The 23,426-nt window shown below is 34.6% G+C and overlaps 1 protein-coding gene across 16 annotated transcripts in view; it reads right to left on the bottom strand.

The window, feature by feature from the left end:
- The window catches only part of RBBP8 (RB binding protein 8, endonuclease), a 95,599-nt gene that overhangs the window by 38,285 nt on the left and 33,888 nt on the right, over positions 1-23,426 (bottom strand). For 13 of the 16 annotated variants that reach the window (XM_089894986.1, XM_089894988.1, XM_089894992.1 and 10 more), the window contains 2 exons: positions 12,291-12,403; positions 6,307-6,373 (listed from right to left, as the gene is read on the bottom strand). In XM_089894986.1, coding sequence (XP_089751112.1) covers positions 6,307-6,373; positions 12,291-12,403 — 180 coding nt within the window. Of the gene's footprint in view, positions 1-6,306; positions 6,374-12,290; positions 12,404-17,968; positions 23,416-23,426 lie in introns of those variants that run through there. The other 3 variants (XM_089894989.1, XM_089894990.1, XM_089894991.1) reach the window with 3 other exon arrangements.

Below are 23,426 nucleotides of genomic sequence, written 5' to 3'. Positions count from 1 at the left end.
CAGAGAATATCTACTCTGTATATCTACCTATTTACAATTAAGACTCAGGAGGGCCCCGTACCCTGTCTTCACGTAAACAAAGGGCCATCAGATAGAAGGCGGGGGGTGGGGGGGTGGGGGGTGGGGGGTGGTAAACTTGCTCCAGATGGTCCCAGAAGGCAAAAATCAGAATCAACAAATATCACTCTGTACAGTGACTTCTACCCAAACTTAGAACTTCTAACAGTATCATCTCGTTAAAATTAAATAGGGTTGGGACACAGTGAACCTGTATAAGAGGTATTTGAACAATGGCTATTTGTTAAAGAAGTTATACAAGGAATTCAATTTAAAAGAGAGCACTGAGGGAACTCCCTGGCAGTCCAGTGGTTAGGACTCTGTGCTTTCACTGTCGAGGACTTGGGTTTTAAAAAACAAACAGAAAAGCAGACTCCTTTGACTTTCACATCCAGCTCATCCATTTCCCCAAACAAGTCATGACCTCAACACTTAGCTTATTTAATTACTTGCCTTCTGTGACTGGTACAGCTGAGTATATATTTTGAACTTTATAACAGCAAATTTTTTTCTGAATAATTTCTTACTATAGTGTCACTAAACAACTGTCCTACCATAAAAGGTCTCTGTGGGACTTCCCTGGTGGCACAATGGTTAAGAATCCGCCTGCCAATGCAGGGGACGTGGGTTCGATCCCTGGTCTGGGAAGATCCCACATGCTGCGGAGTAACTAAGCCCATGTGCCCCAACTACTGAGCCCACGTGCTGCAACTACTGAAGCCCACGCGCCTAGAGCCCGTGTTCTGCAACAAGAGAAGCCACCGCATAAGAAGCTCACGCACCGCAACGAAGAGTAGCCCCTGCTTGCCACAACTAGAGAAAGCCCACATGCGGGAACAAAGACCCAATGCAGCCAAACAAAACAAAACAAAAACAACAACAAAAAAGGAAGGTATCTGTAACATCAAACCCAGACGAGGTGAGTCGGAATTACTGCATTTAACAAGAAAAAGTATAAATAAAATAACACTTTTTCTGAAGTTCAGGGAAATTTCAGGCAAGATAATGCTTGCTACTTCTTTTTCTGACTGAAAGCAAAAGGGAATTTGAGGAGAACAAGTTTTAAAAGAAGCTGGCTTATGAGAATAACTATCTTAAATTTCAGGAGAGAACTGAAAGACACAACAGATTACCTCCTACACTGTTCTAAGGCCATGTACTAAATAAAACATACAGGCCCTGAGCTCATCTATATGATTGATCTTCACCGTTATTACAAACTTCAGCTTTTACTTCTTTTCTAATGTATCAATGAGCTTCAACAGAAAAATCTGTGAATTCGAGAACACTAAAACTAATTCTGAACAAATTAGAATTCACAGTTGACCAAGCAAATGACATTATCTAGTTACAAATCACTTTATAACCTTGGTTTTGGAGGCATTCACTCATCTAATTCTGTATAACCTCTACAGACTAGTTATCTTATTTATCTTTGGAATTCATAAATATCAGGGCTGATGTGTTAAAAATACCATAAGCTACATGTGCCAAATTAATTGACAGAACATAAATTAATGTAGGTCAACCACCACTTATCTGAAATCTTTGGAACCAGATGTGATTCAGAATTCAGTTTTTTAAAAATGAAGGGTACACCTAAAGCAACTAGAGAAAGAAGAACAAAGAAAACCCAAAGTCAGTAGAAGGAAAGAAATCATAAAGATCAGAGCAGAAATAAATGAAATGGAAACAAAGAAAACAATTGCAAAGATCAATATAACTAAAAGCTGGTTCTTTGAGAAGATAAACAAAATTGATAAACCATTAGCCAGATGCATCAAGAAAAAAAGGGAGAGGACACTACTCAATCAAATTAGAAATGAAAAAGGAGAAATCACAACTGACACAGCAGAAATACAAAGGATTATAAGAGATTACTATAAAAAACTATATGCCAATAAAATGGACAACCATGAAGAAATGGACAAATTCTTGGAAGCGTGCAATTTTCCAAGACTGAACCAGGAAGAATTAGAAAATATAAACAGACCGATCACAAGTAATGACATTGAAACTGTGATTAAAAATCTTCCAACAAACAAAAGTCTAGGACCAGATGGCTTCACAGGTGAATTCTATCAAACATTTAGAGAAGAGCTAACACTCATCCTTCTCAAACTCTTCCAAAAAACTGCAGAGGGAGGAACACTCCCAAATTCATTCTACGAAGCCACCATCACCCTGATATCAAAACCAGAAAAAGATATCACGAAAAAAGAAAATTATATATCAGTATCACTGATGAACACAGATGCAAAAATCCTGGACAAAATGCTAGCAAACAGAATCCAACAACATATTAAAAGGATCATACACCATGATCAAGTGGGATTTATCCCAGGGATGCAAGGATTCTTCAATATGTGCAAATCAATCAGTGTGATACACCATGTTAACAAATTAAGGAATAAAAACCATATGATCATCTCAACAGATGCAGAAAAAGCTTTTGACAAAATTCAATACCCGTTTATGATAAAAACTCTCAGAAAATAGGCATAGAGGGAACCTACCTCAACATAATAAAGGCCATATATGACAAACCCACAGCAAACATCATTCTCAATGGTGAAAAAACTGAAAGCATTTCCACTAAGATCAGGAACAAGACAAGGATGGCCACTCTCGCCACTCTTACTCAACACAGTTTTGGAAGTCCTAGCCACAGCAATCAGAGAAGAAAAAGAAATAAAAGGAATACAAATTGGATAAGAAGAAGTAAAACTGTAATTGTTTGCAGATGACACGATACTATACATAGAAAATCCTAAAGATGCCACCAGAAAACTACCAGAACTAATCAATGAATTTGGTGGAGTAGCAGGATACAAAATTAATGCACAGAAATCTCTGGCATTGCTATACACTAACAACAAAAAATCACAAAGAGAAATTAAGGAAATAATCCCATTTACCACCTCAACAAAAAGAATAAAATACCTAGGAATAAGCTTACCTAAGGAGATGAAATGCATGTACTCAGAAAACTATAAAACACTGATGAAAGAAATCAAAGATGACATAAACAGATGGAGAAATATACCATGCTCTTGGATTGGAAGAATCAATACTGTGAAAATGTCTATACTACCCAAAGCAATCTACAGATTCAATTCAATCCCTATCAAACTACCAATAGCACTCTTTACAGAATTAGAACAAAAAATTTTACAATTTGTATGGAAACACAAAAGACCCTGAACAGCCAAAGCAATCTTGAGAAAGAAAAACGGAGCTGGAGGAATCAGGCTCCCCGACTTCAAACTATACCACAAAGCTACAGTAATCAAGACAGTATGGTACTGGCACAAACACAGAAATATAGATTAATGGTACAGGATAGAAAGCCCAGAGATAAACCCACACACATATGGTCACCTAATTTATGACAATGGAGGCAAGAATATACAATGGAGAAAAGACAGCCTCTTCAATAACTGGTGCTGGGAAAACTGGACAACTCCATGTAGAAGAATGAAATTAGAACACTCCCTAACAGCATACACAAACATAAACTCCAAATGGATTAAAGACCTAAATGTAAGACCAGACACTATAAAACTCTTAGAGGAAAACATAGAAAAAACACTCTTTGACATAAACCACAGCAAGATCTTTTTTGACCCACCTCCTAGAGCAATGGAAATAAAAACAAAAATAAACAAATGGGACCTAATTAAACTTACAAGTTTTTGCACAGCAAAGGAAACTATAAATAAGATGAAAAGACAACCCTCAGAATGGGAAAAAATATTTGCAAACGAATCAATGGACAAAGGATTAACCTCCAAAATATATAAACAGCTCATGGAGCTCAATATCAAAACACCAAACAATTCAATTAAAAAATGGGCAGAAGAGCTAAACAGACATTTCACCAAAGAAGACGTACAGATGGCCAAGAGGCACATGAAAAGTTGCTCAACATCACTAATTAGTAGAGAAATCAAAACTACAATGAGGTATCACCTCACACCAGTCAGAATGGCCATTATCAAAAAGTCTACAAACAATAAATGCTGGAAATGGTGTAGTGAAAAAGGAACCCTCCTGCACTGTTGGTGGGAGCGTAAACTGATACAACCACCATGGAGAACTGTATGAAGGTTCCTTAAAAAACTAAAAATAGAACTGCCATATGACCCAGCAATCCCACTACTGGGCATATACCCTGAGAAAACCATAATTCAAAAAGAGACATGTACCACAATGTTCACTGCAGCACTATTTACGATAGCCAGGACATGGAACCAACCTAAATGTCCATCGAGACATGAATGGATAAAGAAGATGTGGTACATATGTACAATGGAATATTAGCCATAAAAAAAAACGAAATTGAGTTATTTGTAGTGAGGTGGATGGACCTACAGTCTGTCATACAGAGTGAAGTTAAGTCAGAAAGAGAAAAATACCGTATGCTAACACATATATATGGTATCTTAAAAAAAAAATGGTACTGATGAACCTAGTGGCAGGGCAGAAATAAAGACGTAGACATAGAGAATGGACTTGAGGACACAGTAGGGGAGGGGGAAGCTGGGGCGATATGAGAGTAGCACTGACATATATACACTACCGAATGTAAAATAGCTAGTGGGAAGCAGCAGCATAGCCTAGGGAGATAAGCTTGGTGCTTTGTGATGACCTAGAGAGGTGGGATAGGGAGGGTGGGAGGGATGCTCAAGAGGGAGGGGATATGGGGATATATATATGCACATGGCTGATTCACTTTACTGTACAAGAGAAACTAACACAGTATTGTGAAGCAATTATACTTCAATAAAGATCTATTAAAAAAAAAAAGAAGGGTAATGCAGAGCATATACAGCTTGTTACAAAACACCTCCAGTGGAGCCTGAGGTATCATCTTGTAGTCAAACACACTGATATTATCACAGTGAAGCATAGGAATGCTCACAGGAAGTGGGACAAATAAGGACTATAATAAAAAGTATCTTGTCAATTGAAGTGAGATTAGGTTGTAACTTTTCAAAAAGAAAAACTCTGTGTTTTGGAATCATATAGAAAAGACTATTTGTTTTCTAGTTTCACTTCAATATGCAGCATGAGTAAAATGAGAAAGGGTTGACATTTTCATACACACATGTTTGATAACCTCAGTCTGGCCTGATAGCCTTCTTTCCTCATCTATTATCCCCTCTCAAAATTCTCTTTGACTACCAATATTCATGATAACATGGGAGAAATATCAAAATCCTATTGGACATCCACTACTTAAAAATATACTGATATGATAAAGATGTTAATTCCACTTGTGATATGTGTTTATACATAAGGCAGTAAGTACTCGTAAGCCAAAATAATGTTACGCCTACATAGTTTAGCAAAGTTTTTGTAGATGTCCACTCAGATGCAACAGAGTCTTTAAAACCCTATAAACCATTAACATTATCCTGAATCCTAACTTTTAAAAAATATTATATAAGCTTTACATAAATGGGAACTAAGAACTGGCCATAACTCTGCTTGGTATCAGTCAGACTAGACCCAGAAAAAGATTCTTTTTTTGAGATGCTGTCAAATAATGGAAAGAACAGAGGCTTTTAAGTCAGAAGATGGGGTTCTGAGTGATGTCTCATTATCTACTAGTTGTGAGACCATGGCAAGTTACTTGACTTTTTTAAGATGTGGATTCCTCATCTATAAAGTAGAGTTAATAAAACTACCTTGAAGAGTCACAGTGAGGATTAGAAATAATAAACATAAAACACAAAGAAGAGTAACTGGAACACAAGATGAAAGTTATTATTTTTATTATGAGAAATTGGGGGAGAGGGAAAGGAGGAAGTTCTCCAGGCCTGAGAAGTGTATAAGAGGAAATAATTATTCAGATTGCTTTTATAAAGTTTCTGGGACAGGGCTAGAAAGATGGTAACAAAGCTCAAATATTTAAAATATAAGTACTTCAAATAATTTATTTGAATGATTTGTTATTTATAATAAAGTTATAAAAATTAAAGTGCTTTAAATTAAAATGTTTTGATTTTTATATATTCACACACTAAGCTAAGAGATGCATACACACCCTTCATATATACTCCCAGAACAAAAATATAGTGATTTTCTTTATATTTTCATTTGCAGAATACTTTATAACTTTTAAAAATGAGACCTTTAACTCTTAATATACCTTTACAGTTTGCAAAAAGCTAAGTAAAATGAAGAAAGAGAAGCTAGGGGAAAATATTCAATTTTCTGCCACAATTAAGAAAAAATACTTACTCAATTTTCTGCTGCAGCTGTTCAGAAAGCTTTTTGTTTTCTTCCTGTAGAGTATTCTTTTCATTCACTTAAATATAATGTGAAAAGAAAGCACAAATTATAGCTATAATAAGATGTATGTCAGGTTCTTTCAACAGTTGCAACAATCATGGAGAATTAGGATTTCAAATTCTAAGTCATGATGTTAGGGTTAATGCTACTGTTCAAAACTAATTTGTTACTAGGTAGTGATTATTACATCTCATGTTGTGCAAGTTCCACGTAAATGATTAACTGATAATTCTATGTAGTGCTTGTGGGCAAAAAAGAAAGAGTACCTCATGTACTGGGGAGTATAGTTTAATTATTCATACTGAGCACAAGAAAGCATTCCATCTGGTTACTCAGTCCTACTAATTTCAAACACCACCTATCTTGGAATAAATCTGATCATAAAATATAACACTGAGTATCAGTGTAATTTTTATAACATAAGCACACTTAAGTAAATTTTCCTCCTTAGTCATACTCTACGTTTCATTAATAATTATGGTATTAGTAACTTAAATATACCATTGAAGTAGTATCTCCTTGTTTGAATCTACCTTGACGAAATTTTCCTATCCATCCTTATTTATAAAGCAGAAACTCAGTTTTGGGCTATAATTTCTACTGCTGCCAGCACAAAATTATCAATCCTTGATATTATGTCACTGGTTAAGCATGTGTTTTACGAGGAGAAATATATCAAAGAAATCAAGTCAGAGTAAGTACAATTAACCTCTCAGAAAGAAAGTTAATCATACTCCAAAAATCTGTTAATAATTTAGTGGTTTACAAATCCAAACATATTTTCTTACACTGAGTAAATAAAAATTTGTTGACTATATATCAATACGTGAGGGTTACTAAACTACCTCCTGTGGAGGATCTGGAAAAAAACAAAACAAAACAAAAACCTGAAGATATGACAGTGACCTAGAGGAAAGTGTAGTCTAATGAGAGACAAGATATTATATAAACATATTTTTTAAAATTGAAAGTGACAAGGGCATTAGAGAGGTACAGATAAAACACTAAATGAAATTCCAAGGAGAAAAAATGAAATTCCAAGCAGAAAAAGGTTAGGTTGAGCTGTTGAAAAAATCAGGAAAGGATTCAAGAGGACAACTGAGCTGGACACAGAAAGAGAAATCCAAGAGCCTCCCATTCCACCACCCCAATCAACAACAAAAACAAAACAAATTGTGAGCTAAAACCCAAGCAGTGTAAGCAATCGGATACTGGTATCAGCACTGGTGGAGGGACTGAACTTGAGATTTCCAGTTTAAGCCTGAACTCCTGGAATGGAGCCAAAGTGATCTGAATTCACTTACCACTAGAGTCAGTAGAAAATAACTCATATATAGGTTCCCAAGTATTTCAGATAACAGAATTATATGATAATGAAATGTTTAAAGATTTAAAAGATGGAAGGCTCAAAACTAACATGATAAAAGTGATTACCAAAAATGAGTAGACAGACAAGATTGAGATAATTTGAGCATCAATAAAAATAATGAACATAAGTGAATGACACACACTGAATATATAAAATTACACGTCTATTATGCTCAAAAAAGAGAAAGCTCCATTCGTGTCAAAAGCAAAATGAAACATAACATATACAACACACAAAACCTCATTTGTCCTAGAGACTGTCATACAGAGTGAAGTAAGTCAGAAAGAGAAAAATAAATACCGCATGCTAACATATATATGGAATCTAAAAAAAAAAGGTTCTTCAGAACCTAGGGGCAAGACAGGAATAAATATGCAGACATAGAGAATGGACTTGAGGACGTGGGGAGGGGGAAGGGTAAGCTGGGACGAAGTGAGAGAGTGGCATGGTCTTATATACACCACCAAATATAAAATAGATAGCTAGTGGGAAGCAGCTGCATAGCACAGGGAGATCAGCTCAGTGCTTTGTGACCACCTAGAGGGGTGGGACAGGGAGGGTGGGAGGGAGAAGCAAGAGGGAGGAGATATGCGGATATATGTATAGCTGATTCACTTTGTTATAAAGCAGAAACTAACACACCATTGTAAAGCAATTATACTCCAATAAAGACGTTAAAAAAAAAACCTTATTTGTCACCATTTAGGTAACTATTATACAAGATATTACTCTGAAAACTGGCAATTAAAGGGAAAACATGAAGATGTATCATGCCTTTCAAGTAGGAACTACATCCCACGGTGACCAATAGCCCTAAACTGATGAGGGAGAATTCTTGTTTACAGAAGAATGCCAGCTGATAAAGAATAAGAATAACAGAAATGGAAAATTATCATTTTGTAGTCTGTAATTAGATAATTGATTCAGGCCAGAATCACAAATGGATATTAAAACCATTAAAGAAAGATTGAGGGAGAATTGTATTTTTGCAAGATTTCAAAGTATCACACATTCATCCTCCCAATTTAGACTACTTGGTGGTACTTGGGGGAAAATATAACTCTATAATGGAGAAAGGTGGCCACCAATCCCAGAGAGTGGAATAACCTGACAATATCTATATCCTAATATGATACAATATAAAGTAGACAATTTTACCTATAAAGTACTGCTGTCAAAAATGTTTAATCTGGACCTAATCAAGCCTTCAGATACAATTTCTATTTTATAGGAAATAAAGAAACAAGATAAAGAAAATGATGAGAAAAATCCAGAAGGTGGCATAATTTTAGGAAAACAGCCCTACTTCTTCAAGAAGTCAATGTCATAAAAGAAAAAAATAGGAAGGGAGCTTATTCCAGATTAAAAGACAAATGCAATGTGTGGTCTGTGATTGGCAGGTTTGAACAAAACGGTTGCAAACAGAGGAAGAGCTGTAGAAATATGAATATGGACCGGCTCTTAAACAATATTAGAGAAAATTATGGGTAATCTTTGGTAGGCAAGATAGTGGTACTGTGGTTAGGTATAAATTATCCAAGTATTTAGGGGGAAAATCTCCTGATGTATGTAATTGACATTAAAATATTTCAGTTCAAAAACAAATGAAGAAAATACAGCAAAATATGAACAACTGTTAAATCTATGTGATAGGTGTATGAGGGTTCCTTACTATTCTCCTTACTTTTCTATATTTTTAAGAAATTTCATTAAAAAAAAGACTACACAGACTTGAAAAAGAACCAAACAGAATTTTTAAAAATGAAAAATTTGGTTACTGAAATAAAATAACTCAGTTTAACAGAGCTGAAGAACTTAGTATAATAAGCAAGAAAGCTGAAGAAATTACCGAGAACGCAGCAGAGTGAAATGAGGGGACGAAAAATAAGAAAGAGATGTTAAGAGACCAAAGGATCGAATGACAAGGCCTCATCATAACCCCCAAATAAGGAGAATGGAGAAGACACAATATTTGAAGAGCTAGTAGCCGACAGTTTTACAGATATGATTAAAGAAGTGATTAAATAGATTTTGTAATGTATACTAAACAGACTTTTTTCTTAAAAACCTACTTGAAATTGCACTAAAACTACAGAATACCAAAAACTAAGGAAAAAATCTTAATAGTAGCCAGAGAAAAATAATTGTTATCCTGTAAAATAGCCTTATAAAAATAACGGTGAAATAAAAACATTGACAATAAAAACTGAGGGTTTAGAACCAACAAATATCCTCTAAAGGAACTTTTCAAGAATGAATCTCAGGACTTCCCTGGTGGTCCAGTGGTTATGACTCTGCACTTCCACTGCAGGGGGCGCAGGCTTGATCCCTACTTGGGGGAACTAAGACTCCGCATGCTGTGCAGTGTGGCATGGCCAAAAAAAAGAAAGATCAGAAAGGGTAATAATACCAGAAGAAAAGTGAGACGTAAAAAGCAATAATAAGCAAAGAAACTGCTGCACATGTAGTTAAGTCTTTTAAAAACTGTCTGAATAAGGTAATTTTTTTAAAAGTTTCTAACTTGCAGGGCTGAAAAAAAAATACAGGCCATAAACAGTATGTAAATGGAGAAGGAGATGATCAGAGTGAAAGTGTTTTAAAGTCCCTGTACTATTCAGAAAAGAGTATCTTTATATTTTAGGAAAGCATGGTAAAATTTCAAGGTTGATCAAAAAAATAGAAATAAAGAGTTTAAAAACAAAGTAAAGGATAAAATAAAGATGAAATAACAAGATAAATATCCTCAAAATGCAATACCTGGAAAAAGTAAGAACAAAAAAGAGAGGCAGGCCAGGGGTGGGGGGGAAGTAGCAACAATATAGAAACAACAAGAATTCATAAACATGAAGCCCTTAGTATTTTTATTCATAAAATAACTTTGTTTGGGATTTGACCTCAATGATTTTCCTGTTGCTCATTTTAATGTAAAATTAGTTTTCCTGAGCTTTTCAGTAATCACATTGGGGGTATTATTAGTGGTATTATTCTAAGACTATTGTGCTATAATATGAGATTAAAAAATGAGTAGTTAGGGGATATTTTAATTCTATCATCCCTGTGTCCTTGAGAACCATGATTCTCAGTGTGGAAGAAAGGGGATACAGATATTATTAGAAGAGGTTAGCAAAAGCTCTATAGTCTTGAATTTGAATTTTCAACATGAACTCATGAAGTATTTTATCTATCTGAAAATTAGACAAAGGATATTCAAACCATTCACCCAACAAGAAATGCACACTGAAGATCAAGTAAAAAGATACTTGACCTGAATAGTAATAAAGAGAATGCTAATATTAAAAAGGTATATCATTCTTTACCCACTGAACTGGATATTGTCAATTAATACATTTTTGCACAAAACTGAAGAGAATGTAGGGAAACTGAAATTCTCAAACACTCAAACAAAAAATTGACTTGTTCATCAATATGAGAATGGGTAAATAAATGGCATCTACACAATGCAGCCATTAAAAAGAATGCTGTCTTATTCCTCAATACCTAGGGTTTTTGCTTGTTGAGTTTTGGGCTATTTTTCAGACAGTTAAAGTTGCTAGAAATCTGACTATTAGACATGTAGACATTACTGCAGATTATTTCAAGTACTAATGGTAATATAATTGTGGATCGCAACTATATCTATTGAAATGTAATAGTTTTCTACTCATTGATAATCTTATATTCCTAAATAAACCACGCATGCATTCATTCATACACACCACAGAATCTATAGGTCTAAATATATAAACAAACATATAAACATGTAAAGACTTCTAATATATAGTCTAAAATAAAATAACATATGTCAGAACAAGAAGTATGATATGATCCCATTAAAAATTTAAAAGAGAAGATAGAGGAGGGGGTAAAATGAGGGAAAGAGACAAACAGAAAGATAGATAAATCTGGACCTGTAAAGATATTTATTATATACTTAATAGTAGTTACCTCTGGGAGCAGAATAAAACTATGTTCTTCTATCTTTTTTTAAAACAATCAGCATACATTCATATATTCTTGCTTGAGTAACCAGAGGACAGCAATATAATTAATAGAAAAAAAAAGTCAAAATACCAAATTAGTTTGGAAAAGAAGATAAATGTAAGAAAGTCCTACATAAAATGGTAAGTAGACTAAACTAAAAATGGTACACTTGTAATAGTGTGTCCAAAAAAATTGTGAAAATAAAAAAAAATACACCTTTGTAGAACACTAAATTGTCTGCTTTGTGTTTAAATTTACCAAATATAAATAGTTGAATTAATATGAAATAAAACCAAAGAAGCAAATATGGATATAACCAAAGAAAATTTGCTTCTTGTCTTATAGCTGGTGAGACTTTAAGGCCAACGAGGATAGTATCTGCACAACCTTTCTGTACCCTATTTCTTACTAATATAAGCATGAGATTAAATCTACAAAAAGGGAAAAAACAACATTTGAACTTTTGCCTAAATAAAGAAAAACATATGTAAACAATCCATCTGATTGTAACCAATTTAATAACAGGTTTTAACAATAGCATACTATGCTTTACATACTTAATAAATGAAGAAAGGAAACTCACTAAGCTCTGTGATAAGTTTAAGATTCTGCTGTCGAATATTTTCAAACTCTTGTTGTTTCTTCCGCATATGTTCTTCAGTTACTGCACAGCGATCACATAATCCTGCTCTTAATCTACAAAACAAAAACAAAACATTTTCAGAGTAGAACTTAAATGTTCTCATCAAAAAATAAAAAAATATGTGAGGTGATGGATATGTTAATTAACCAGATGGGTGGAAATCCTTTCACAATATATACATTTATCAAATCACCATGATAAATACTTTAAAAAAAATAATTTTGTCAATTATACCTCAATAAAACTGAAATTTAAAAAATTTTTTCAACTACTAAAAGATACTTATTCATATTTGAATTTCAAGCTTTTTACATTTTATGAAGAACTAAAGAATTTACTTGGAAAATACAGAGAAAATTAACTAGTTATTATACCTTTAACATATTCCCAAATAGGCTGAAATCATGCTACATCATTTTCTACAGACTGCAATTCTGTAAAAATCTGCCAATTTTAAACTCTATTCAAGGGAACTTATTTATTGAAGCTCCCTTGTTTTAATTTATTAGAGCCAAAATATGAACCCAGTCTCGTACCAATGGACAGAATTTTATCTTAAGCAAGCTTGCATCTGCTTAGCATAGCATATAACACATAATGAGTGTTCAACAACTAAATTTTAGTTGAATGAGTACTAAAGGTCAAAGAATACAAAGTTTAAAAAAAAGTAATGCTCTTTTCAGCATTAAAAAAAGACTCCAGTGTTAGTAGAAATTCACAGTGTACTATTTTTTAAAAAAATAAAAAAGATTACAAAATAGCTTTTACTAATTATTCGTGAGTGCTGAAGGGAAAAGGGAAATACATGTATTACACAGGAGGGGTGGGTGATGGAGAGAAAGGTGTATTTCAAAATGTTAATACAATTATCTTGTAGGTACCAGTAATACAGAAGATTTTCTTTTTAGTGTTTTGCTATATTTTTCAAAATTTCTCTAATTTCATTTTATATATATAACCAGGAAAAAATATGGTTGAAAAAAATGACACATATCCCACATTAGGAATTTAGAAAATATAAAATCTAAGATAATCATTTTAACTCAATGACCTAAGTCAATAAGGTACTAAGTACGTGAGTGTCTATGGAAGTCATAGCATGGTAGTACATGCCATGAATTTTAAAATAAGGCGACAAAACATGAAAACGATACAACTAAAACAAACAAAAAGAGCCTAGAGATTTTTATATAAAAGTAAAACTCATATCAACAGTGTTGATATGGATGTAAAAAATAAAGATTATAGATCATAGGTTGCATTAATAGGACTAAAATTTCTAGAATGAAGGAATAAAGCATTGGGCAACATGGTTTAATTGGAGTACATTCCAGAACAGGAATTAGGCCAATCAAGATCTAAGTAAAGATGACGAAGTGAACATCTGCATCTACTGTCGCTTCCTTCCCAAATCCCACTAAACTAGAGTAAAGATCTGTGTATATTTTTAAAGACACAAGACTATGAGAACTGGGAGAATGGGAAAGAAAAACAAACGAATTAAAAAGCAAGGAGCTGGCGGACAAATAGAAACTGACCTGAGAATGCTGAATCGTAGCCTAACAATGGGAGAAGTCTAGAACTCTTGTCCAAAATGGTAGCCACAAGCCACATGTGGCTATTTCAATTTAAATAAATTAAATTGAGAAAAGATAAAAAACTAGAAGATTATCCTAGAAGGTCCATCATATCAATAATAGGAGTTACAGAAAGAGCAACGTGGGGGCAGGTACAAAAAAACAGGAACAGAGGAACAAAAACGACTTGAGACATACAGAAAGCCAAACGACTAGCATAAATCCAACCATATCAATAACATTAATCATGAGTTGATTAAACACTCCAATCAAAAGGCAGAAACTGTCAGACAGGACAAAAAAAATAAGATCTAACTATATGCTGTCTACAGTATACACACTTTAGATCTGAAGATATAAATAGGCTGAAAGCAAAAGGATGGAAAAAGAAATGCTATGCAAACAAAAACCAAAAGAAAGCTGGTTATTAATTAATTAGTATCAAACAAAAGAGACTTTAAGGTAAAAGTGTTACTAGAGACAGTGAATTCTATAACAAAAGGGTCAATTTATTAGAGATATAACAATTAACATTTAACACGAAAGCCCCCAAATATGCAGAGCAAAAACTGACAGAATTGAAGAAAGAAATATATAAATTCGTCAATAACCGTTATAGACTTCCACTCTCAATAGTGGATAGAACAAGACAGACAGAAAATCAGCAGAGATATAGCAGACTTGAACACACTACCACCTAAACCTCTAGGTTTAGGAACATTCTCTAGGACAAACTATTTTCTAGGTCCCAAAACAAGTCTCAATAAGTTTAAAAGCACTGAAATTAGACAAAGTATGTTCTCTCACCACAATGGAATTAAATTAAAAATCAAAAAAGAAGGAAAATTCACAAATATGTGAATCTTAAAAACAATGTACTTCCAAATAAGCAATGAGTTAAAGAAGAAATCACAAGGGAAATTATAATAATAGGGCTGTAGCTGAGTGAGTGCCCCAGTCTAAAATCCTACCCAGGTCAAAGGATAGCTCCTCATTTTCTTATTGAAAAGTAAAGCTCCCATAACATATACAGAGTCCTCAGTTGACTTTCCTATTCATAGGAAAACTCCTGGGGGAGGGAGAATTGGGAATGGCTGGGGTAAAACAGATAGACAATTAAAAGCAGACTACATATACCATATGTAGTCTAATGCAGAAAATTCATTGCAGTCATACACTACTAAATACAGACAACCAAAGATCAATAGTGTATGAAACAAACCAGTAACATAAAAGAGCTAGTATCCCTGGAAAAATGAGAAGTGATGTTGACATAAAACAAGAAAAGGGTACACGTACACACACGTACATATAAATGATCAACAAACAATAAAAAGTTCTTGGATACTAAACATGTGATTACCAAAATAGCTTCAATAATAGGGTTGGAGAGTAAAATAGAAGAAATCTCCCAGAACATGGAAAAAAACAAGTAACAAAAACAAGACAAAAGATTGTAAAGGATCAGTTTATGACTAAGAAGTGCTCCAGAAAGAAAGAACCTATAAAAATGGAGAGAGGAAATAATAGACAAAAATAGTATCTTAAGAGATACTAGTCTTCAAGTTAACAGGATGACTGGACAGCACAATGAAGGAAACACACACACACACACACACACACACACACATACAAATTATGAAATTCAGAACTAGGATAAAAAGATCTTCCATTCCAGAAAGGGAAAACAATCTATTACCTATAAAGGAATGAACATTAGAATGACAGCTTTGGATGCTCACAGACAATGAGAAAATGTCTTCAAAGTTTTGAGGGAAAACTATTTTCAAGCTAGAATTTTATATCCAGTCAATATACCATCTAAATGCAATAGTAAAATAAAAACGTTTTCTCAGATATGCAAGACTCTTTGAAAATTTACTTCCTGTGCATTTTTAAGCAGTTACTTGTGGGTGAGCTATAAGGGAAAAAAAAAAAAAAAAAGGAAAAACAGGCCCGCATTTTTCCAACCATGTATATTAGTATATCTTCAAGGTCTAGAATAGTGCCTGGCACAAGACAGGAGCTCCATAAATATTTGTTGACTAACATGAGTTGAAAGAAGTAATGGAATTAATGTAGGGATCCAGTGAGAGAAATTCCAGAATTGCTGTTGTAGGACAGCCTAGAAAGTAAATGGTCCAAATTAGTACAGAAAGTTTTTCAGCCCAAGAAGTATGTCTTCAAGAAAAAGAACAAAAAAGATTATAATCAAATAGAATAACAGGCATTAAATAATATTAATGACATGATGAGGAAAACACTTCTTATCTCAATAAGAAAAAAGGTAGTTAGAAATTATTAAAACAACAAAGCAAACTTATACAAGTACGTTGTTATCATAATACAGTTATAGGGTGACTTGAGCAACTGATTTGGGACAGAGTAGAAAAGAATCTATTTGACCTGGACATTAGAAACACTCTCCTTGAGTGGCACAGGGGTCATGACAATGGATCTATAGAGAAGGAAATGAATCCTGGCTCAGCAGTGAATAGTCAATAAATAAACATTGTTCATTATTTTCCAACTTCTACAATCAACTTGTAAACAAAATACAAGGGACTGAAATCTGGTAACAGAAAAGAACATAGCAACTATCAACTTTGTCAATATTTATTGGTTCCGCTAACACAAGGCAGAAGGTAGCAAGAGAGGAAGAGTGATGCAGGTAAGGGTGAAAGCATCAGTATCCTCCTGTGATACAGAGGTGAGTTCAGGGAGACTGTTCAGACCTCTCTCTCTAAAATATCTTTATGTAAATATGTATATCTGCATAAATGTATGTATTAAGGTCCAAAAAGAAAACAGCACTAAAATAACTTCAAAAATAGGTGAGGGAGGGAAAAATTATTCCTCTTCATAGCAAGAAGTAAACAACTATTGTCTCAAGTTGATAAATCAAGTGTTGAAGTGAAAATACATCATTTAGAACTTTGGAGAACTAAAACCTGGGACAGGCATGGGTGGGAAAGAGTGGAACAGGAAACTATTGGTTGATGATAACTATACAACTTTATAATGTACATGTATTACTTGAATAAAAATTATAAAAGGAAAAACGTAAAATCAGCTAAATAGTACGTTATACTCCTTTTTCGTCATAGCATTTTTTTTTTTTTTTGCGGTACATGGGCCTCTCACTGTTGTGGCCTCTCCCATTGCGGAGCACAGGCTCCGGACGTGCAGGCTCAGCGGCCATGGCTCACGGGCCCAGCCACTCCACAGCATGTGGGATCCTCCTGGACCGGGGCACGAATCCGTGTCCCCTGCATCGGCAGGCGGACTCTCAACCACTGCGCCACCAGGGAAGCCCCGTCATAGCATTTTAATTTAATAGAAATATATTCTAGTAAACTTTACATAAAATTTTTTTGAGAACTGAGGTACTAAGGATGTACACCTTCTTATCTTTCTGCTGTAACACTTAATGTTTTCAGACTTTCAAGCATTTCCAAAGCTAATAGTAAAGTCTATTTATGCCTTTAAAATTCCAAAGGAAATAAGAATAAAGTTCTCTCTAAACTATTCCAAAACCAAGACATTGTTAAACTGTTATAAAAAGAAACTCAATTTTAACTATTGGTTTAAAATACTTCACATTTCACTTTTATATTTCTCTTTTAAGATCTATTCAAATTAATAGCTTGAGATTCATGCAATAAACATTCAAATAGTTGACCTGATTGTGGTAAATAACTTATACACAGAACTACTAAGCTAGAGAGGCCAAAAAGAGCACTGACACTGAAAGGTCACTGAAAAACACTGAAGGAGTTAAATGGCATTAATCAATCCTAATTAAGTATTCAAATGTCACCCTACCACTTTTTCATTGAAAACTGAACACCTTATTGTTTCCAAGAAATCAACTCTGATATATTAAAATGTCATAAGATATCATGTTAGACAACCTCTTGAAACCCTTAGTTTCCAAGTTTAAAAATGCCACTGGTATAAACAGTTATAAAATGAAACAATATTCCCTAACTTGTTTATTACATCTAGTTTTCTCCGGTTAACTGCCACTCTTGATAATACCTGTGAAAAAGAGTCAACTCTTGATTGTTCACTGATCCTAGCTTAAATTTAAATGAATATGAGAAAACAGGCTAGCTCCTATTCCATCAGCAGGATTCTGTTTTCCTCTTGCCTATCTTCAACTGCTGCTGTCAGAGAAAGAAAAAACAACCTCAATTTCACAGGAGAATGCAATTTCAGTAGCTATAAGCAGGTAAAAGGGAAAGAAGAGTAATTCTACTTGTAAGGGCTGAAAGTATCATTCATTCTGAGTTATACTCCAGCCTGTTCACAGAGATGAAGAAAGAAAAGATTTCAGTTTTCAGTTAAAACTTACCAGATAAACAAGTATGCTCAACTGTTTGCTATACCCTAAAAAGATTTCCTCAAACTTACTCATTTTCATTCAAAAGGGTTTTACTAAACACCTACAGTGAGTACTGTAAGTGCTAAAATACAACAGTGGCCAAGATAATGTCACTTCTTTAAAAGAGTTTACAGTGTACTAAAAAAAGAAAGACAATAAAAAGTAATTACAATAAAGTATGATTCACAACATTAAAGTGGAAATACACGGTACTATGAAACCACAGAGCACAACTAAGTCGAGTCTAGGAAGTCTGGGAAGGTCTCCTGAAGAATACATTTAAATTCAAATCCATAAGTAAGAAGAGTTAGCAAGACAAAAGAAGACATTTGGTCAGTATTTCAAAAATAAAGAACCACAAATCCTCTGATTATGAGTACCAATTTTCCCTTTTAACAACAGTTGAAATATGAGTTTCCTAATATTGACAAAAATACTTTTAAAAATATTAAAATCTATCAGACAACTATGGTTTAACTGCTTTGTTCAGATTTTTCTTTTTTAAATGCCTTCTATCCAGTACAGTGACTGTTCTTTAGATTAAGGAAATACTTTAGTTTCTTGAGGGAACTGTAAATAGTAATGTAATAACAGTACTAGTAAAACACAAACAAGCCACATTAAATTAGAACTTTTTATTATCTAAGTTATCTTTACTGAATAATTCCTTTCATCTAAACATCTCCTGATGTTTTCATAATGTGAGCATAAGAAATAATCACTTCAACTTATGAAGGGTAAACAGCAAGTTGCAGAATTACCATTTAGAAATTTAAACAAAATATATGTTGCTTTTAAAAGGTCTCAGCAAAACATTAATTTTTATAGATATTTAAAGCTTGCTCTAGGATTATCATTCTTACATATGACAAAATTAAAGTAAAATTTTAAGTAAGGCAGAACTTTACTAAATGTTACCTACTTTGACATTTAAAGGCAGGATTTAGTTAGTAGCAATTTAAAAGAAAAATAACCAAAAACAAGCAAAACAACCTTCCAAGAAAACAAGACTAGATAATAGGCAATGTTGAAGACTTAATATTACAGAGTACTTGTTTTGGTAACTTTATATCAAGCATAAATACTTTGAGATAATCAGTTAAGTTGTAATTCATTTAAACGTTTATAAAATTAAGACAACACACAGACAAGGCATCGTCAAACAGTAGAAATTGGGAAGTTTGAGGGGCAAATTTAACCTAATTATCCATTAACTATGTGATCCTGGGAAAGTTTCTTAACTCTTTGTCAGCATAGTTTCCTCATTTGTAAAACAGATTTATCATCTACCGCACAGTGTTAAGGTGAAGATTAAGTGCTGGAAGGATGGGTATAACGTGAGCCCTCACAACTAGCAGATCCTACATTAAAAAAATGATTAGATCTACATTGTTCTTGGTTTCATTAAATGAAGCTTCATAAAATGAGGGACAAATCTTAAAGTAATCCCAGAAGGAAATTTCAGATTTAAAGAAAGGAAAGAAAAAGCGTGTAAATAAAGAAATGAGCTACACTCCTTGTCCCACCCCCAGATTAATACCATGTAATGAATTATAGGCCCACCTACCTAAAAATGTAAAGGTGAACAGAATGAAAGGCAAGAGAACATTTAGGGTAAGAAACAGCACAGAAGTGTGACATCCACCTGAAATTAGTGAAAATAGATGATAAAAAGAAAATCTACTTTTTAAAAACTGCAGAATAAAAATGATAATTTTAACAAATATATTAACCGAATAAAGGATGGTAATTTAGAAAATACTTCAATGGGAAGGGTAGGGGCACACATCCACTAACATTTCTTCTCAGAATGAGCCTGGAGAAGAAAAATTCACTTAAGAAGAGAAGCACAAGATGCAAAGAATAAAAGAACAGCCAAAACTTTAAATCATAAAGTGAAGAAATGTTCTGAAGATATTAGAAAGGAGTGTCTTCAAGCGCTAAGATGAAGAACACTATGTCTTGGGGATGAAATGGAGAGCGAACTGTATGAAGCCAATTCGTGTAAAACATAATGAAAACCTTGTGATTTTTTTTCAGTGTACTGAGTCCTAAATAACTTGCTAATGATCAACTAAACAGAAAGGATGCTGGAAATAAACACAATCAGTCTTTGAGTGTGGCAACCATGAAAACGTATCTCCTATTGTGGGAAGTAAAATCACCGGCTCCAGCTGTTGTGCTCTGAAATCCTTCACCGGCCAGACAGGTGAACATACCAGGCATCCCACAGTGAGAAGCCAGCCAATGAATGAGTAGAGCAGGGATACCATGGCTCCAGAACTCCCCATTGGCCTTGCCAAAGCTTTCTTAAAACTGCAGTGCAGTCTAAGACCTTCCTTTTTCTCTCTTTTTCAAAAGGGTTAGATGCATGGACATCTCACAGCTCTCCCAGTCACCTCCAGCTCCTTCTTCATTTACCTTACAGGTGTGTTTCCCCCCAAAATCTCTTGAATATCTAATGTCATCCTGATGTTTGCTTTCTTAGAGAACTCAGACTTAAAATTTTCTATCCTTGGGAATCACTGAACAGAAAGAAAGTTCCTAATCTCTTGCCGTTACTACTATTATTATATGGAAGGAAGAACCTCATCGCTTGTAGAAAGTAGTGGAGCAGTAGAGATGAGAGAAAAAATATGGTGAAGTAAGAGAAGGAAGTGCTTCAATCACTGGAGAGTTAAAGGCTGAGAAAGATATGCTCTCCACCCTTCCTGCTCAATCCTGTACTACATATCCAGAGAAAATAGAAGGAAAGGCTGCACCACACTGCAGGAAGAGTAATTGATGATTTCCTCTTTGATCCTGGACTAGGGAAGAGTGAGACGGACAGATGGCTTTCTAGTTTCCAGATATCTCAGCTTGAGAGAGGGACTAGTCTGGCTGTGTGTAGAGTACAGACTAGAGCACTAGAGGTTGGAATCATATTCACCAAACAGGAGGGATATTGTAAGACTTTTTAAGCTTCCATTATGTATTTTTACTTGCATTATCTCATTTAACGTTCAAAACGGCCCTGTGAAGAAGGTATTGTTAGTGTCACGCCATATGTTCTTGGCTTTTCTCCTACTCTGCTAATTCCTTTCTCAATCTTTTTTGCTGGCTGGTCCTTATTTTTCATTAAACCTTAATTAGTATGCCCAAGGATTCAGCCCTGAGCCTTCTTCTATTCTTTTCCTATACTTTTAAAGATGTCCTTAGGAGATCTTATCAAGTCCCAAGATTTTAAATGCTGTTTATATACAGTTGATCATTTTCAAATTTGTTTCTCTAGCTCTAACCTCTCCCGTTAGTTCCAGACTCACATATGCAACTAACTGCTCGACATCTACATTTGGATATAACAGATGCTGTCAGTACCTGCTCGTATCCCTTTGGCATTCCCCTGCTTAAACTCTCCAATGGCTTCCCAATGTAATTAAAATCCAAATTTTCTGATGTCCCTACAGAATTTAGTTACTTCCCACCTTTCCAATATTATCTATCATTCATCCTCTTACTCATTTAGAATCACAGTGGATGTCCTACTCCTCAAATATTTCAAAATCTATTTCCACCATAGGCTTTTGCATTTGTCCTCTTCTTATCTTCAGTTCTTCAAGTGACGGCTCTTTTTTGTATCACTCAGGTCTCAGTTCTAATGGCACCTCCTCAGAAAGGTCATCCCTGACATCCATCAGTAGCCCTTCATTTCCCAATGCTTGTAGTCACTCAATTACATAATTCATTTTTATTTCTTCTTCAGCTCTTGTAATCTGAAATCATCTTATTTGCAGGCCCACTCCCAATCTTTGAAAATTAAGTATCAGCTCCATGACATACTAAGGATAGTATTCCTAGCCCCTAGAACAACACCTGGAACATAGTAAGTACTCAACTATTAATTGTTGAATTCAATTAAGGAGATAGTGTGAAGTTGGAATTCAGATTCATATCTATGATTCTAAAGCATATGGGGCCTTTTCCCACAACAGGCTGCCTATTCCAGTAAATGTGCATCCACTGAGATAGCAGTCATGGAAGAAAGAGTACTCAACTTTAGTTTGCATCATGCAGAATATTAGATTATTCCACCACTAAGACACAGTGGCGAATTCAAACCACCAGCCTTCCTGTAACATATACAAAAATGAAAATAATGGAAAAATATTAACTAGAAATAAAAAAAGCAAGAAACATAGTTTGCTATAAATAGTTCAAGTTCCTAAATAGCACTTACAGTTCAGACAAGGGAAAACAGCAAAATCTGAAAGCCTTTTCTAATGTAGAGTGTTAACCTCAAAGGAGTGGGAAAGAAAAAAGTCTGTATATGAGGTGAAGTAATAGGCATTATCTTGGGAATACTCAGTAAAAAGAATCCCTAGATGCTTGAAAGTGGAGAAATATGCAAGGAAGAAAAGAGAATGGCAGGAGTAAGAAAATAAGACAGGAATAGGGCTTCCCTAGTGGTGTAGTGGTTAAGAATCCGCCTGCCAATGCAGGGGATGCGGGTTCGAGCCCTGGTCCGGGAGGATCCCACATGCCGCAGAGCAGCTAAGCGTGCGCCCTAGAGCCCGTGAGCCACGAATACTGAGTCCGCGTGCTGCAACTACTGAAGCCCGCGTACCTAGAGCCCGTGCTCTGCCACAAGAGAAGCCACTGCAACGAGAAGCCTGTGCACCGCAACTAACAGTAGCCCCTGCTCGCCGCAACTAGAGAAAGCCTGCGCGCAGCAACAAAGACCCAACACAGCCCAAAATAAACAAATAAAATAAATAAACTAAAAAAAAAAGAAGACAGGAACAGAATTGTGAAGCAGTTTCCACCTATTTAGAAGTAAAAATGGAATGGAAGCATCAAATGCATTAGAACACTGCTACTCTTGAGCTTGTCCTACAACAAATACCAGATAAAGAAACATCATTTAAAGGGTAAATTGATGTGATTGCTGTAATTAATGAAAAAACAAACCTGTAAGTTTGTTTTAATTTCATAAAGTATTTATCCAAAGTTGACACAGAGTTGGAAAAAAGATCACTTTAAGTCTCAGAACTGATTACAAATGAAAACCAATGTATACTCTCTATTAAGAGGGAAATCACCTCTTACACAAGAAGACCCAAGAACCAGACTCAC

The sequence above is a fragment of the Delphinapterus leucas genome, chromosome 14 (assembly GCF_059928025.1).
Source record: "Delphinapterus leucas isolate spDelLeu-1000000601 "Yukka" chromosome 14, BTC_Dleu_Yukka2, whole genome shotgun sequence".
Lineage (NCBI taxonomy): Eukaryota > Metazoa > Chordata > Mammalia > Artiodactyla > Monodontidae > Delphinapterus > Delphinapterus leucas.
The sequence above is the reverse complement of the archived record's forward strand: the minus strand, read 5'-3'. Positions and strand labels throughout refer to the sequence as shown.